Source organism: Penicillium cataractarum (assembly GCF_028827025.1).
Source record: "Penicillium cataractarum strain IBT 29864 chromosome Unknown utg000001l, whole genome shotgun sequence".
Lineage (NCBI taxonomy): Eukaryota > Fungi > Ascomycota > Eurotiomycetes > Eurotiales > Aspergillaceae > Penicillium > Penicillium cataractarum.
This window is the reverse complement of record NW_026622737.1, coordinates 1,815,549-1,831,368: the sequence shown is the minus strand read 5'-3', so window position 1 is coordinate 1,831,368 and position 15,820 is coordinate 1,815,549. Positions and strand designations below refer to the sequence as shown.

At 50.6% G+C, this 15,820-nt stretch overlaps 8 protein-coding genes across 8 annotated transcripts; 4 read left to right on the top strand and 4 right to left on the bottom strand.

The window, feature by feature from the left end:
* Window positions 1–674: 674 nt before the first annotated feature.
* Window positions 675–3,284, bottom strand: N7496_000626 (uncharacterized protein; the record flags this gene model as incomplete). The annotated part of the gene is made up of 4 exons (XM_056693557.1): window positions 675–1,568; window positions 2,256–2,372; window positions 2,588–2,695; window positions 2,748–3,284. The coding sequence occupies 4 exons, from the start codon at window positions 3,282–3,284 to the stop codon at window positions 675–677; spliced, it is 1,656 nt and encodes a 551-aa protein (XP_056560286.1).
* Window positions 3,285–3,987: 703 nt separating this feature from the next.
* N7496_000625 (putative 2-hydroxychromene-2-carboxylate isomerase) lies at window positions 3,988–4,822 on the top strand (the record flags this gene model as incomplete). The annotated part of the gene is made up of 4 exons (XM_056693556.1): window positions 3,988–4,062; window positions 4,131–4,230; window positions 4,280–4,563; window positions 4,619–4,822. The coding sequence occupies 4 exons, from the start codon at window positions 3,988–3,990 to the stop codon at window positions 4,820–4,822; spliced, it is 663 nt and encodes a 220-aa protein (XP_056560285.1).
* A 444-nt stretch (window positions 4,823–5,266) lies between these two features.
* Window positions 5,267–5,740, bottom strand: N7496_000624 (uncharacterized protein; the record flags this gene model as incomplete). Its single annotated transcript, XM_056693555.1, has 2 exons — window positions 5,267–5,382; window positions 5,452–5,740. The coding sequence occupies 2 exons, from the start codon at window positions 5,738–5,740 to the stop codon at window positions 5,267–5,269; spliced, it is 405 nt and encodes a 134-aa protein (XP_056560284.1).
* A 915-nt stretch (window positions 5,741–6,655) lies between these two features.
* N7496_000623 (GTP-binding protein) lies at window positions 6,656–7,741 on the top strand (the record flags this gene model as incomplete). Its single annotated transcript, XM_056693554.1, has 1 exon — window positions 6,656–7,741. The coding sequence occupies one exon, from the start codon at window positions 6,656–6,658 to the stop codon at window positions 7,739–7,741; it is 1,086 nt and encodes a 361-aa protein (XP_056560283.1).
* Window positions 7,742–8,179: 438 nt separating this feature from the next.
* N7496_000622 (type III PLP-dependent enzyme) lies at window positions 8,180–9,595 on the bottom strand (the record flags this gene model as incomplete). Its single annotated transcript, XM_056693553.1, has 2 exons — window positions 8,180–9,237; window positions 9,307–9,595. The coding sequence occupies 2 exons, from the start codon at window positions 9,593–9,595 to the stop codon at window positions 8,180–8,182; spliced, it is 1,347 nt and encodes a 448-aa protein (XP_056560282.1).
* Window positions 9,596–11,323: 1,728 nt separating this feature from the next.
* N7496_000621 (protein N-lysine methyltransferase family protein) lies at window positions 11,324–12,463 on the bottom strand (the record flags this gene model as incomplete). Its single annotated transcript, XM_056693552.1, has 2 exons — window positions 11,324–11,915; window positions 11,997–12,463. 2 exons carry the CDS (start codon window positions 12,461–12,463, stop codon window positions 11,324–11,326), a joined length of 1,059 nt encoding a protein of 352 aa, XP_056560281.1.
* A 303-nt stretch (window positions 12,464–12,766) lies between these two features.
* N7496_000620 (uncharacterized protein) lies at window positions 12,767–14,206 on the top strand (the record flags this gene model as incomplete). Its single annotated transcript, XM_056693551.1, has 2 exons — window positions 12,767–13,852; window positions 13,913–14,206. 2 exons carry the CDS (start codon window positions 12,767–12,769, stop codon window positions 14,204–14,206), a joined length of 1,380 nt encoding a protein of 459 aa, XP_056560280.1.
* A 514-nt stretch (window positions 14,207–14,720) lies between these two features.
* N7496_000619 (uncharacterized protein) lies at window positions 14,721–15,800 on the top strand (the record flags this gene model as incomplete). Its single annotated transcript, XM_056693550.1, has 4 exons — window positions 14,721–14,903; window positions 14,975–14,995; window positions 15,078–15,224; window positions 15,279–15,800. The coding sequence occupies 4 exons, from the start codon at window positions 14,721–14,723 to the stop codon at window positions 15,798–15,800; spliced, it is 873 nt and encodes a 290-aa protein (XP_056560279.1).
* Window positions 15,801–15,820: the final 20 nt, after the last annotated feature.

Genomic DNA, 15,820 nt, shown 5'->3' with positions numbered 1-15,820 from the left:
GGATCGGGACGGCATGATAGTTGTTTCTGGGCTTTTAGTTGGCGTAGAAGCTTTTCAGAATGAACGGATAGCCTTGGTAATTATTGCAAAGTGGTAAGTAGAGATGGTTGCTCACTCTTGTATTTATTGACGTGGCGGATGGCAAATTATTGGGTAACTCATCATGAGCACATTTTGATGCAACTGAATCAACACATTTGTAGATGAGAACGAGCAGAACAGTATCAATTTCTACGAGCTCAATAACTTGGACCTTCCTAAACAAACATACATTCGATTTATTATTTGCTAAAGTCAAACTTCCGGAGTTGGCGGCGGCGGCCGAGGGCTATGGAAACAGAAAGTTTTCTCCCAGTTTCTACTTGGCTGAACCATTCCCATAACTCGTCCTGACTGGATGAAGATGTTACAAATCAAGAGAGATAAACTAAGAGATATTTCACTGAATTGTTAAGCTAAGTGGGTATCGTAAGTCATGCTAGATTGACATCATCCTATCTCATTATCCTACCCCAAGGTTTCACCTCCTCGATATTTCTCACACACCATGTACCCTTTCCGAACACCTTTCTCAAACCTCTTTTCAAACATTTTTTGAAACATGTTTTAACCCCGTTTCCACACACCTCTTTCAACGCCAGATCTGTGGTCCCCCCCATAGAACGTAGAGTGGCTTAAGTTCCACGAATCTTGCCGCACAGCCGCTTCACGCCCCCAATAATATCAAGTGATCGATGTTCCCCCTTGACAAGCTTTTTGCGTGGGTGCGGCTGTGAAGGAACTGAGTCTGGGCCAACCCAGCTAGCTTTGACTTCCAGTTTGGGGGTAGTCAATTTTTTCAGTGCTCGGCATGGGTTCTTTAGTAGAAGCTTTAGTCGCTTCATTCGGTCCTTGGGCTCGTATGCCGGATCATCTTCTCCAATAGGCCGGAACCTTTCACAGATCTTGTATGCTTCTTTAGATACAAAATTGTTCTGCCCTTTGGTGACCTGGTAATGCATCTCTCGGCTCACAGCAAAGCTTTGGATTCGCACTGGTGGTATGACACGGGCCCTATTTGACGGAGTGAGCAGCACTTTGTCGGGATTCCTTCGATAATCTCGACGCCGATCAAGGAAAGTAGCATAGTTCGCGGCAAGTGTGACCGCGCAAAGCGGAACGAATCCAAGTCCAACGACCTCGTTTGGAGCTCCTGGAATCCCACCGCCATGAGGTTTGGTAGTGGAAAACTCGAGACAAAGCGCCCACATATCACCGTAGATCTGTTGGACCATGTAAAGGGTGCCTTCTTTCAGTTCAAGTTGGTCATTTGGCTGTACACCTTCAGCCGGCACAATATAGGCGGGGTTTATGCCGATGACCAAAGACCCCTCTTGAATCGACCATCCTCCCTTGGCGTGGTCGTTATCTGGTTCAGCTCGGAAATCTCGACAGAACTTGAGGAAGTCGCAGTCAACAGGGTTGTTTCGGAGGGTGGTTCTGTACCAGCCCAGAGGGCTTGGTCTCTCATCTTTCTGATCGTCCGGTGCATTCTTTGGACTTGGGAGTACGAGGTCTGCTGTTTTATGCTGGGAGACCGTCAGCAAATGTAAACGTTCGTTCGTAGTTTGGGACTTACAGGAGGAGTGGATGCTACCAGGCGTTGCGGAATGCAGTCATCCTGTCCAGACGGGTGATTCTCAAATGCCGGAGCCTTTCCTTTCTGCTCAGAACTTCCGTCAGTCTGCCAAACCACAGTCAGCAAATGTAAACATTTGTTTGTAAATTGAGACTTACCATAATAGTTGATTGTGGCTGTTGTTGCAGAATGCCATCACCCTGTTTAGACGGGCGGCTGTCGAGCCCTGGTGCCTTTCCTTTCTGCTCGGAATTTCCATCAGGCTGCTAAACCAGCGTCAGAATATATCAGCAGTGTTTCATGGGTTGGAACTTACCGCGGAGGTGGGAGTAATTTGTGGACGAGGAACGATGCAATTATCCTGCCCGCAAGGGCAATGGTCAAAAGCATTAGGGTTTACTTCCTGCTCAATGGAGTCCATTGGCTCCTGAAATGGTGTCAGAAATGCCAAAAACTATTCGTATATTAGAACTCACCATCCTAGGTGTGTCAACGAGGGGGTATGGAACCATTGACTCGGGTTGTCTACGTCGTCCACCCCCGAAAACCATGCCCTTTCTGTTCTGCTCAGCATACTCATAAGACTGCTAAGCGAGTGTCAGAAAATCCCCAAAATCTTTCATGGATAGTGTCTTACCGTAGGACGAGTAGCCATTTTTGAGCTTGAAGCCATGCAGTCTTCTTCTCCACAGGGGCAAACACCGAACCCGGGAGGCACGAGGGGCACTCTTTTTCTTCCAATGGATTCAATAGCCTGGTGAGGGGACGTCAGTAGATGTCAAAAAACCGCCCTTAGATTGAAACTTATCATAGCCAAAGTGGTCATGAGAGGGTATGGATTCATTGACCCGGCCTGTGTATATGGCCAACCCTCCAATACCATGCCATTTCTGTTTTGTCCAGTAGATTCATATGGCTGCTAAATAAATGTCAGAATATGCCAGTGACTATCCAATAATGGAAACGTACCATGACACGCGTGGTGATGCGTGGGCTTAACATGGTGCAATCATCCTGTTCGCAAGGGCAAGGGCCCAAGGTAACGGACTTTCCTTTTTGCCCAACCTGCTCAACAGGCTGTTAAGAAAGTGTCAGATATTTCACAAAAATGTCTTGGATTAGAGCTTACCATAAATGGAGAGGTCATTGGAGAGTCACTGGCCTCACTCAAATGAACCTCGATCGAGGAGGAACGCTTCTTTGGGTTGTACACAAATGTGTTGTCGATAGAACCCTTGAGCACAGAGTTCGTAGGCGTGCCATTGGAATTGCTGCTATCATCGGCAGGAACAGCCATGACAGTCGATTTAATAGACTTATCATCAGTGGAAAGTTTCTGGGTGAGCTTTGGAGATGGTGAGGGGGTTGAGGGGTTAGATGATGTATCTGAGTGACCTGCATTTAGGCCAGTGGAGACTCGGGTATCACAATCTACCACCGCAGTCATCTTCTTTGAGTGACCTCCAGGTGAAGAAGCAGTAACTCGAGGAAAGTTTTCTCTGTGGCCGGAGACTTGCTGCATGGTCGAGTTCTTGTGGGAAGGAGTGATTTCGAGGATTCCAGCGGAATGGGTTGGGATACGGATGCTCGAGAGAACCATGCCGTCCGAAGTCCAAAAGGGGACCAGGGAGCTGTTGGGATCCCACTGCTTCCACTCGCCCACCATGATGAACAGGGCATGCAAGAAAGAGCTGCAGAAGCAAGCAAAGGGTCATACAGTAGTTTGACAAAGTGAATCAGGAAGGCCAAGAAGTTGAAGATCGAGGATCGAAGATCAAATCTCGGAGAAGATGGGGAGAGGAGAGGAGAAGAAGAGAAGACGAAAGAGGCAGGAAAGTAGGTCTATTTATATTGAGGGGGGATGGAAGTTGGAAAGTTCCGGCAATCTTGAGGGCAAACAAACAACGACGGCGTGGTCGTGACGAGTCATCAAGGCGTTGATTTATTTAGGTAATCGTTGAATAGCTTCATAACCGTTGCCATGGCCGTAGTCTACACTAATACACGTACGTGACTTGAGTAATCGAACTTGGGTAAGCAGAAGGATGGTAATATCTGGAGTTGAAACTACGCATACTGACGAGACGAACAGACAGACCTCGAAATGAGTAAACATTGGTTATCGTATGGCAAGCAACACATATTTCTATATCTCAATTTCTATACTCGAAACTATAGATAACCTTAATTAGACGTCCCAGCCTCGGCTTCACTTGACATACGCTGAGTCATCTTGAAGACGGCTTGCCGCGGTTGTAGTTGCGGGGGGGGTGAAGCTTAAATCAAGGACCATCCCCGCGGGACACCAGATCCTTGGAACATGTTCCAGCATCTACCTGCAAAGGAATCTCCAACTAACACAGTACACCATGGCATCCCCCAAGGTCACACTTTACTTTGACATCGTCAGCCCTTTCGCTTATATTGCCTTCTATGTGCTGAAGGTAAGTTCATCTACTTATAGCCGAGGCCATTGATAGCTACCAGCCTGGATGTTAACGTTCGATTCTAGAACTCACCAACCTTTGCCAAGTGCGAGGTCAACTACGTGCCTATTCTTTTGGGCGGCTTGTTCAACCAGTGCAACAATACACCGCCCATCAGTATCAAGAGTAAGAGCTCTTGCTAGACTGGCATGGCATACACTAACTTCGGCTCTAGACAAGGATAAATGGATCGACGTGGAGCGCAGAAGATGGGCAAAATATTTCTCCGTGCCCATTTGTGATAACACACCCGAGGGCTTCCCACCGCGGACTTTGGCGGTTCAGCGAGCTCTGTGCGTTGTCTCGCAGATGGCCCCCGCAAAGCTGCCCTCCGTCATTGAGGCACTGTACCATTCGTTCTGGGTCCAGTCAAACTCAAAGATTGGCGAGCCAGCAGGGTTCACTCCTATCTTTGAGAGTGTCCTTGGACGGGAGGTTACCAAGGAATTCTTGTCGGCTGTAAGTTACGTTTCCTCTCACGGTGTTAACTTTCTCGTCCTGACAAAGTGTATAGATGACACAGCCTGAGATGAAAGCAGTGCTGACCTCGAACACCGATCGAGCCTTCAAGACAGGTGCCTTTGGGATCCCGTGGTTTGAATGCACAAACAGGGAAGGTCAAACTGAAGGATTCTGGGGCATTGATCACTTGGGGCAGGTGGTTGACTTCCTGGGACTTGATCGCAGCCGTGATCCGGGCTTCAGGGCATTACTGTAACGGATGCGAAGCAGGTATCCCGAACATCAAGCCCGCGATGTGTGGGAAACACGTCCAATATGCATCAATCAGGACAGGGTGCATTTTTGGCGAGTGACATACTCAGGATCGTTTGAATGTTCACTAGAATTTGGAGAATCAATGTATCATATCGCCTCTCCTACAGTATTGAGCCTATTCATGAAATACCCCTTGCGATGACGCCATAAGACAGTAAATTCCGAGCGACGGTATACCGATTGAGAAATGGACTGAAAGCTTTATATTTACATCCATTATCATGACAACCCCGTTATATATATGATCAAATATCAAATCTCCGGTTCTGATATCTCAAAATGCAGTTATCTGAGCTGATATATCACTCCGCCCCCTGACCGCTGAAACAGCGCCGCAGACCATAATCCATGAACTGACTGATAAGATCCCCCATGTCTCAATGTCTCAATTCTTCGATGGAGGTGGCGCCGTGCTTCTATGCTTGTCTCTCAAGAAATCACAAATCTTCTCGTCATCCATCTGGTCGATAATTTGGTAGTCCGGGTGTGATGGATCCATTTCTATGTATATGCGTGCTTAGTGAGTAACTAGTACACAGACGACGCGTCAATGATATAGAAGAAACGTACCCTTTCCCCCTTGAGCTTCATGCCCTGTCATTACCTTCTCTGCAAGGGCACGAATGCTCTCTTGTGCAGATTGGAGCGCCTCGCCCGTTGCCGGTACAACATCGTTGATGACGGTCTCTTTCAAGGCATTGACCTTTTCTTCAGCGACTGTTGGGATATTTTGCTGGATCTCTGCAATTGCTGCCCCGCCCGTTACCGAATCGAGTTGATGCTTCACGCTAGCAAGGACACCCTCGTCTTTTGAATCGCGTGAGCTGTCCGTTGAAAGTGAAGTATTCGAATCACCCATGTCATGCGTATGGCGCTGGACTCGCCCGTGACAAAGAGAATTGAGGACGAGATTATACCGAGGTCAACTTCGAGATCGTGGTCAAGATCAATCCAAATCACAGAATGGAAGTTGAACAGGGATGACAGGAACCGTAGGGCTGACCCTGACGTAGGGCTGAGAAGACACGCAATAGGCCCGATATTTAGCGGCGTCGGGGGGGCTTATGACATCTTTCAGCGGGGACAGGGCCCCAAATGTCCGGGCCAGGCAGCAGAAATTCCAGCGGGTATCTGGTCGGCTTGGCTAAGATCATGGCGCGTTTGAGATGGACTCGGGTTGGCGTGAATGAGGGTGTATCCTACCTGGAACGGCCAATCTGTGCCAAGGTATGACGTCGTTGGACCCATCGGGCGTGCCCGGTATTGGGATGAGGTTGATTGTGGAACGGAACAAGAAGGGTCGTATTTTGTCGCAGGATGGGGTTTTAGTATTATTTGAAAGAATGAGTACTTTCTTCATGTGCTGATAATTTTGTTTTAACTGACGATCTTGAAGGTTAGCTTTGAGAAAGATGATCGGCGGAGGGTTGATCGGGGTATACATACTTCTCACTATACTTCCCACTCCTCTTGAAGGCATTAATACCAGTCCTATTTCGATATTTGATTCTGTCAATAATACAAAAACAATTCCGTCGAAGTCAAAGTTCTCAGAAACTCGGAACCAATCTTCATCCAGGATGAATCTTTCTTGTACATCGCTCACCAATAAGAACCAGCCAGTCCCTTGCCCCACCAACTCCCCCGCCAAAAAAAGTTATCAACGCCAACGCCGCATTACTTCCACGCTTATCTCCCCCTGCCAAACTCTCCTCTACAGAATTCCTCCAAACTCCTCCATTCTTTACTTCACAACAGCCTCCCACCACCCACCATGGCTCCCATCCCAATCACAATCGTCACCGGCTTCCTAGGCTCCGGCAAAACAACCCTCCTCCTAAACCTAATCCCCCAACTACCGCCAACCTACCGGCTCGCCCTCCTAAAAAACGAATTCGGTGACGTCGCAGTAGACTCCCAACTCGCCTCTACATCCTCCATCTCCGGCGTCCGCGAACTCCTGAACGGCTGCATCTGCTGCAACCTGGTCGGCCAACTGAGCGACGCCCTCGAACAACTCCGCACAACGGTCTCGCCGGACCGCATCGTCATCGAGACTTCTGGCAGTGCATTCCCCGCCACGCTGGCGATGGAGGTGAACCGGCTTGCGCGGGAGGGGGCGGAGTTTGTGCTTGATGGGGTGATTAGCGTGATTGATGTGGAGAATTGGGAAGGTTATGAGGATACGAGTTATACGGCGAAATTGCAGGCCAAGTATACGGATTTGATTGTGTTTAATAAGTGGGAGAGTGTTGGGGAGAGGAGGTTTGATGTTTGCTTGGATCGGGTGGGTGATTTGGAGGTTGAGACGCCGTGGGTTAAGAGTGAGAGGGGATTCGTGGATAAGAGTGTTTTGTTGGGGATTGATGGGGCGCTGTTTGCGAAGGAGGAGGGGTTGTTGGAGGCTGGGAATGGTCATGAGGAGGGTCATGAGCATAAGCATGATCATCAGTCTGAGGTGGAGGTTTTGTCCGTGTTGTTGAAGGGGGAGAATGTGGATGTTGATGCTTTGGAGCGTCTGTTGCAGTTGGCGCCTAGAGAGGAAGTGTACCGCATCAAGGGTTTTATTCGCTGCTCGGCTGCGACGCCTCCTATCGAGTCTTCGGATGATATGGAGTCGAGGAAGGTGGGCGATGCTTCGGAAACGAGGTATTATATCCTCAACTGGGCGTTTGGCCGATGGACATGTACCCCGTCGACGGTGGTTGCAGAGTCGGCTGACGAGTCTGTCGCGGCTCGATTGACCCTCATTTTGGCGCGGTATGAGTCCGGCAAGTGGAAGAAGAAGTTGGAGGCTGGTGGTTTTGTTCAGGTTGCTGGAGGAGAGACGACGGAGTTGACCGTGGAGCGATTGGTTTGAGATTGCGCGGACGCAATACAGACCGCCACGGGTTTTGATGGATACCCATGATTGATGTATAGATTCTCATGTCTGGGATGGGACTTGATTCCTTGATGATACCTACAGTTAGATTGGCTAGATTAGACCATAGACACGACCTACAGCCATGAAACCTGCATATACATAACTCTATAACGTTCGCGCCAGTAGTACAATTCTATATGACATGTCTACTTCAGGTAATGGGAAAGTGTTCAAGGCAAACGCAAGCAAGCTCTATTCAATGAAATGTCTAGAACAAAGCAAAACAGCATAACAATGTCAATGCAGCAAAAGTATCTACTATATTATCGTGTCCAAAGCGATGAACAAAGGCCAAAGAGTTTCAAGTAACGACAAAAAGAGCGAATCAAAAACAATAAACATCAACCAAGACCTCTCCCACCAGAAAAAAAACTAGTAGTTCAGCAGAGCCGAGGCACCAGTCTCGCTCGAGATGTAGATCACTTCGTGGTTGTCGGAGAAGCCATTGAAGCGAGTGGCACTGCACTTGGTGTACGCACCCATCTCCTCAAAGTACAGCCAATCCCCGGTGTTCAGGAGCCCCGGCAGATCGATGCGCTGAGTGATCACATCGATGCCGTCGCAGGTGGGGCCCCAGATCGAGTACGAGTTGGTCTCAGTCACCGCAGAGTTGGGCGTGCCGGGCTGAGAGTCATCGGCTGCGGACAGCAGCACCTGAGCAACCGGGTGCTGGTGGTCGAAGATGATGTTGGAGAAGTTACCATACACACCATCGTTCAGGTACAGCATGTAAGCATCACGCGAAGGGTCCAGCGGGTCGGGAACGTCACGACGGGCAATGACGTTGGCCGCGAGGGTGAAGGCACTGGCGACGTAGTACCGGCCGGGCTCGGCAATGATGCGGATATGCGGCGGGAAGTAAGTCTCCAGGGCATCGCTCAGAATACCCGAGAACTTCTCAAAGGTGTCCTGGCAGAAACCGCCACCGACATCGAGGGTGTGCAGCTCGTGGCCAATCTCAGCCGCCTGATCGAACACCAGACGGGCGTCTTGAACGGCCTTGAGGAAAGCACGCGGGTCTTCGGCACCGGAGCCGACGTGGAAGCTCACGCCAACAACCTTGAGCTCGAGCTGATGGGCAAGCTCCAGCAGTTGCTGGGCCACATCCAAAGAGGCACCAAACTTCATGCTGAGCCGGCACAGACTGGTCGAGTCGTCAGTCAGGATGCGGAGGTACAGCTCGGCATCCGGGAAATGAGTCTTGATCTTGTACAACTCATCGGCGTTGTCGAAAGTCATTTGCTTGACGCCAACCTGCGAGGCATAGCGCAGGTAAGACTTGGTCTTGCAGGGTTGAGCATAGATGATCCGACTGGGATCAATGCCAGTCTGCAGGGCGAGATCAATCTCCGCCTTGGAGGCACAATCGAAGCCATTGCCCAACTGGGCCATAAGACGCAGAACCTCGGGGTCCGGGTTACACTTGACAGCTGTTATAAAGAGTCAACGAGGGGGCCCCTGATAGCGAGAGATTATCTCCCATGGCCGACGGAACTCACCATAGAAAGGCTTGACTCGGCCCAGGTTCATCTTCCAGCGCATGTGCTGGCGGTACACCTCTCCCATATCCGCCACATAAAAAGGATCCTCCTCTCCAGGCTCACACCGATCAGTATCAACCTCCGCGGCACGCTTCTTCAACACATCCAACACCAATTCCTTGGCAGTCAACCCCGATTGCAACAGTTCGTCCCCATGCTTGCTGACTTGACCCAGAGGGTCACGACTGTTCAAGTCATTTTTGATGATGCATACATCAGCAGGCGATACACACGCAGTCGGTGCCATAATCATGCAGCTGCGATTCAGCACGAATGGATCTTTTTTAGAAAAAAAAAGAAGAAAAAAAGAAAGTAAAAAGTTAAGTCACAAAAAGTATGCGACTGCGTTAGGGAGGACGAAAAGTGTCGCAACCGTAGTTGACTGGACTAAGCCTCCTAGACCCTTCCTCCTTAAGAGGAAGAACCTTCAGAGAAGTCCTATGCGGCAGCTCAGAGGTTGAGGGAATATTCTGAGAGGGCGTCAACGGGGTGAAAAAAGGCGCACCGGACGGACTCTCAGAGGGCGATAGCAGCAGGTGGTGGAATGTTATTAAGAGTGTCGCGTTGACGGCGAGTGGAGACAATTTGGCTGAGCAGAATCGAGGCTACGTGAGCCGTGGTGACGTGGGGTTGCCTTTGGTGGTAGGAACCAAAGGCAAGGATTTGGAGGGGGGTTTCGCTAACGATTGAGCGAAGATCTGAAGAATGTGGGGGAAAAAAACCGGTCAGTCAACCCAAGTTCCAGGGGGGTGAGACCAGCAGTGATTATGAGAGAAAAAATTGGACGGTTGAGAGGGACGGAGGAGGAAGAGGGGGGGGGCCTCAGATTTTTAAATTTTGGGGAGTGTTCGGGGCGGTGTTTAGGGCACGGCGGCCACTGGTGGTAATGAAAAAAAACTGACGCACGGGTACGGAAATACCCTTGGGGATCGTGTGTGGCGGTGCGACTGGAGATAAGAGAAAGGCTACTCACCAAGATACAAAGACCGTACCCCTCAAAAAACAGGGTGGTCAGAAGATTTGAAGAGAAGGTGGTTGGAGAAGAGGAAAAGAGCTTTGGTTCTGGGGGAGGGAAAACTCGTGAGGTGGGCGATGCTTACGGCAGCAGCCAAAGAGGGTCTGGTTCTCTTGTTCGTAAGGTTATTCCGTACCGGGACCTTAAAGTCGGGTCTAGTCCCTCTGGTTATTGCCCCGGAATGGTTACTTTACAGTTTTACTTAACAGTACACTACTATAGCTTTTCACTACTCAACTCCACACGGGAAAACTGGGCAGCAACTGCTATTATTACTAGCGTATACATAATAGTCAATTGTAGCGACAAGGTTACGAATTTTCTAGTTTCCATTCCTTCTTTTTTCGGCCATGCCTGCGTCATTTTATTCTATGAGCGATTTCTCCTCCCCTTCGTTGGTCTGGCCCAATCCCCAAATTTTCGATTCCGTTGTTCTCCCAAGGTCTATCAAGGCATTATGCATGCTGCAGGAGGGGCATTTCGTGCCTGCGGATCATCCTTGTCGTTGGAATTGCTATTTTCGATCATGAAAAAAACATGCGGTGTGGCAAGTCCCGAGTGCGTAGCCCTCGGTCGTGTGCTCGTGCCGTTGGTGCTGGCGCACAGACTCATCAACAGCCATTGAAGAAACCACGAGCAAAACTGACTCATAGACTGACCGGCCGCCGTGGTCAGTAACAATGGAAAACCGGTGGACCAATGTGCCTTGAACCTGCAAGTCCCGCAGAAGCACAACAGGTAAAAGTACATGCAGCAATGTAGGGCTAGGCATCACGGATACCAATTCCGTACGGTATAGAATACCCGAAGATCGGTGGGGGAGCAGCTGGGAACGGGAAGAAAACGGTCAGGAAACGGGCCCCCCAATGACGCACGGTAGCACGGACCACCAACTACCGGTATTGGTATTTCTGTATACTTCTCGAAGACATCCGACATGGAAAATGTACCCTGATACACCTAAGCCTTCTCCACATCGGACTCCTGCTGGTAGCAATACATCTCAATCTGATCGACCTGCTCCCACTGTGCCGGCAATGGCACTTTCGCCTGTAACGATACAAATCCTGCAGCCCGCATCAGATCGAAGAAGACTGCCTCGCTCTCGTGCCGCCGCTTTAGGGCCACCAGCACCATCGCCCCCGGGGAACCCCGAACCAAGCGATTAAGGACTGATACCAGCGCAGGCAGACTATCTGCATTATATGTACAGTCTGACACGAGGATCAAGTCAATAGGCCCGCGAGTGAGATTGGGAGTTGGGTCGTCCCAGTCGAGTGTCTGAAATTTGATCGATGCTGATGATTTCGGCGAGGCCTCGTTGATATTACGAGTCACGATCTCGGAGACTTCTGGCAGGTCGGTGAGGAGCACTTCGCAGTTGGCGAGCATGGTCGCTAAAGCGATGCCTACGATGCCACAGCCAGCGCCGAGTTCGACGACTTGCAGGGTCGACTTGCCGGAGTTTAGGAGCTGGCTAAGCGGAGGCATGCTCTTCTCGGCGCCGGTAATGACTTTCTCGAGGAAGATGATGGCTGCGAGAGCTGCATCCCTGTAGTAAATAAGTTGAGATTAGAATACCTGCAAATAGCGGGGTCGAATGGGTAAGTGAACATATAGAAGCATGACTTACCAGATGTGCCGGGCAATGCTGTTGCCCGTTTCTTCCCAGATTCTCAAGGGCCGCACATTATCTGCAATGTTCAGATCTCGTCGGATCAATTGCTCAGCCGGTTCCCATTGTGGTCCAAAGGGCGCACTGCATCCCGAGATAACCAATGGTGTCGAATGCTCCCCTAATACATCTTTCTCAACATCGGGAAGTTGAATTTTTAACACCGCCGTTTGCCCGGCCGCATCATTGGGTGAGAAGGGACCCAGCAAGATAGGTACTTGGCGGGAACCAGCCTGCCATTGTAGAGCTGTCTGATATCGAATCTTGTGCGATGGATGTTGTACCCAGCTGGCCGTCAAGTCCACATCCTCGGCGAGGAAATCATCGCCTAGATCAGTGGTTATGCAGATCAAAGCGGATATAAACACGGACTTCTTCTGCTGCTGGAACCGAGGCGTCTTCAGAAATCGAATATAATATACCATGTTTAACCCCACTCCTCCAATCAAGAGTAAATTGACTCCACATTCAATTCTTCAATTTTTCACTATTTTAATCCGCCGCGGCGGTCTTTTACCCCAGACCAGGCCCCCACTCGTGTCCTCACGTGCCACCGCTGACTAACAGGACATGACATCGGTGATTCGGCACCAACGTACCTTCACTACGCAATCATCTAGCATTCCTATCCCCCCTCGTCTCGCCAATGATGGCCACGGCGCGCAGATGAAGCCAGAATATCACCCGACCCGTGCATCTACACGCTTCACCACAGCCCGCGCCTCAAAATGATGCGCCCGCGCGACCCGCGAATCCGTCAGCGGATCAATCAGATCTCGCATAACCTAGAGTCCGCCAACGAGTCCGCTCAGGAGGGTCTATACACCTTCTCCCAGAATTACCTCTCCCCGTGTCTGAGCAGTATTGGCAGCTGTGTGCAGGCCTGCACGGCACCTTGCCTGCCCAGTCGCGAGGACCAACTTCGGCGTCGTCGACGCGGTCGTGCGGAGGCTAACTTTGACTTTTACGATGATTGGGATAATGAGGAGGGGGAGGAGGGTATTCTTGGTTGGGGTACTGGCGAGCTTGATCGATTGCTGGCTGGTAGTGGGCTTGCTCGTGGGGGTAATGCGGAACAGCCGCGACGACAGAGGAAGATGAGCTACGGGACTCGTCAGACGAGAAGGCGGAGCACGGTGCATATCCCGGATAACCGCTCTGATCCTACGGTTATACCGAGCTCGTCACTGATTGGATTCCTCGAGCGCTTTCCGTGGCGGTTTGGTGCCAAGGGCGTTAAGTATCGGCCTTCTGCTGCGGATCTGCAAGAGCACCCGGGTAGTCACCGTCGTCATACGCAGGAGGATGAGCCATTGATGGAGGCCGCGGAAGAAGATGGGGATTACGTTTCTTATCAAAACCATGGGAGGGGGCGGAGTGGTACGCAGTCATCGCGGGGCACGTCGAACTCGCTGAGTTCTCGGGGTGATTTGTTCCCGAGCGACGAGGAAGAAGATGCGGTTCCGCTGGATGATGAGTTCGCGCTTGTCTTTGGACGGCGAAACACGGGCCTTGAATCGGATGATCAATCTGGCACGAAGACCGAGATGGTTAGATCGGCCTCGGGCACGTCGAGCCTGGGCGATGCATCATCCAAGAAGTCCAAGCGGAAGAAAAAGAAGCGCTCCTCGACCAAGACGGCCATGAGCATGGACCAGGATGTCGTTCAGAGCATTGAAACACCGTCAATTGCGGATCTCAAAATGGAAGAGGAGCAAGTGGCCCGGGAAGAAGAATCTACGGTCCAGAAAAAGCGACTCGCGGCACAACAATTGGCTTTCAAGCGCGGCCTGGAGCCGAGCAGTGCTGATATGGTGCGTTGTTCAATGGCTTTAATTTCCCTCGGCGGACTCGAAACTAACTCGACATCACAGTCTCCAAAAACCTCCATCTTCGGAAACCAAACGACCGGGGCCTCTCCAAACAACAGCCCCAAAATAGTAGCACGAAACCAATTCTCAGAGGGCCACACCAGGCCACCCAGTGGCTCTTCGGTTCGCCGATACTCAGGGGACCAAATCGAGCCATTCCCACCATTCCCGCTACCGGCATCTTCATTACCCACTCCGCCTCCCGGTGCCGCTTTGGCTTCCTCTCGACCTGGCTCACTGAACGCCGATAGCGGCACGGAAAATGACCCCGAAGACAATGGCGAAGAGCCCCATTAAACTCAGCTGTGCTACTCGAGTTGCGAAAAGCGCCTGGCGTGTCTGTGACCCAACCGCTGGCTTGTACGATATAATGACTTCCTTTTCTGATGTACCTTATACCCCCTTGATGACCACTTGAAAAATTTCTATTGAATGCAATTATTATTTGAAACGTGGGAGATTGGATATACCAGGCAATGAAGACGTATCTCGCTCTTTCGGCGTAAACGGCGTAAAGTTCGAGGATGCCTCCACCTCCATGTACGTCCCATCAACACGAGAGTTGCCTGACCGGGAAGGCGGATGATGAATACGAAGCTGCTCTCGGAGTTTCTTTAACCAAAATGATCTTCTCCGAACCTTTTCAGCTAACCTCAGCTTAGATCCGAGGGCCCGCCCCGCACGGGGCCCAGTCAACCTCTATCTATAAAGGCTCTCCCAAGGTACAAAGGGGTCTATAAATACTAACCACTACCGAGGGCTCTCTGATTTTGATCGAGTTGGTTCTCTTCTCCAGCCAACGACATTCACAATGACCAAAGCAATGACTGAAGCCGAACCTGGTCCCAACTATATGCTGAGCGAGGACTATGATCCGCACACACTCCCCTGGTATGAGCCTGAGCTTCAGGATGTTGAGCCCGAGGCAAGACAGCTTCTCGAGAAATATAGCAAGATCCCATCCGACGAGGTCGTACAACATGTGAATAACATGGTTTGTGACCTCTGCATTAGTTTAATTCCGAGTGGATCAGATACTGACTGGGTACGCAACTCTATGAATAGCGAGATCGAGCTTTTGCTGTAGTAAGTGGATACGAGCTATTACGCTCTAACCTCGGAATACTTACTTGCAACAAGACATGGATTCGATCCTGATATGCCTCAGTTTCCATACCCATGCGTCGGCGCATTCCGTTTCCTAGATATGAGTATCCCCCAACAACCGATCTATCCAGAGATCCTCGAGCGTCTCAAGTCAGGCCAGAAGCTATTAGACGTCGGATGCGCCCTTGGCCAAGAACTGCGTCGATTGGTATGCCCCGTAACAAATCCGTCCTCAATTCACCAATTCTAACATCCCATATAGGTCTTCGACGGCGTCCCCTCCGAGAACCTCTACGCCTCCGATCTCCGCCGCGACTTCTTCTCAATTAGCTTCGACCTCTTCAACGACCACACCACCCTAAAAACCCAATTCGTCGAATCAGACATCTTCGACCCAACCTCACAACTAGTCCAACAACTCACCGGCAAAATGGACATCGTCAACGCAGCCTCCTTCTTCCACCTGTTTGCCTGGGACCAGCAAGTCGCCGCCGTGAGGCAGGTGATTGCGTTGCTGCGCCCACGGCCGGGGTCTCTCGTTATTGGTCGCCAGGCGGCGCGTAAGGATCCTATCGATCCGGATAATAGGGAGAATGCCCCTAAGAGATATAGACATGATGTTGAGACGTGGAAGAGGCTTTGGAGGCAGGTTGAGGTGGAGACTGGGACTAGGTGGGAGGTTGAGGCTTGGTTGGAGGTTTGGGAGGGGGTTGATTCGGTTTTTAAGAGGTATCACCCTGGTGTGGAGACTTTTAAGATGAATTTTGTGTCGAGGAGGTTGTAAATGTGAGTGATGCTTGGTGG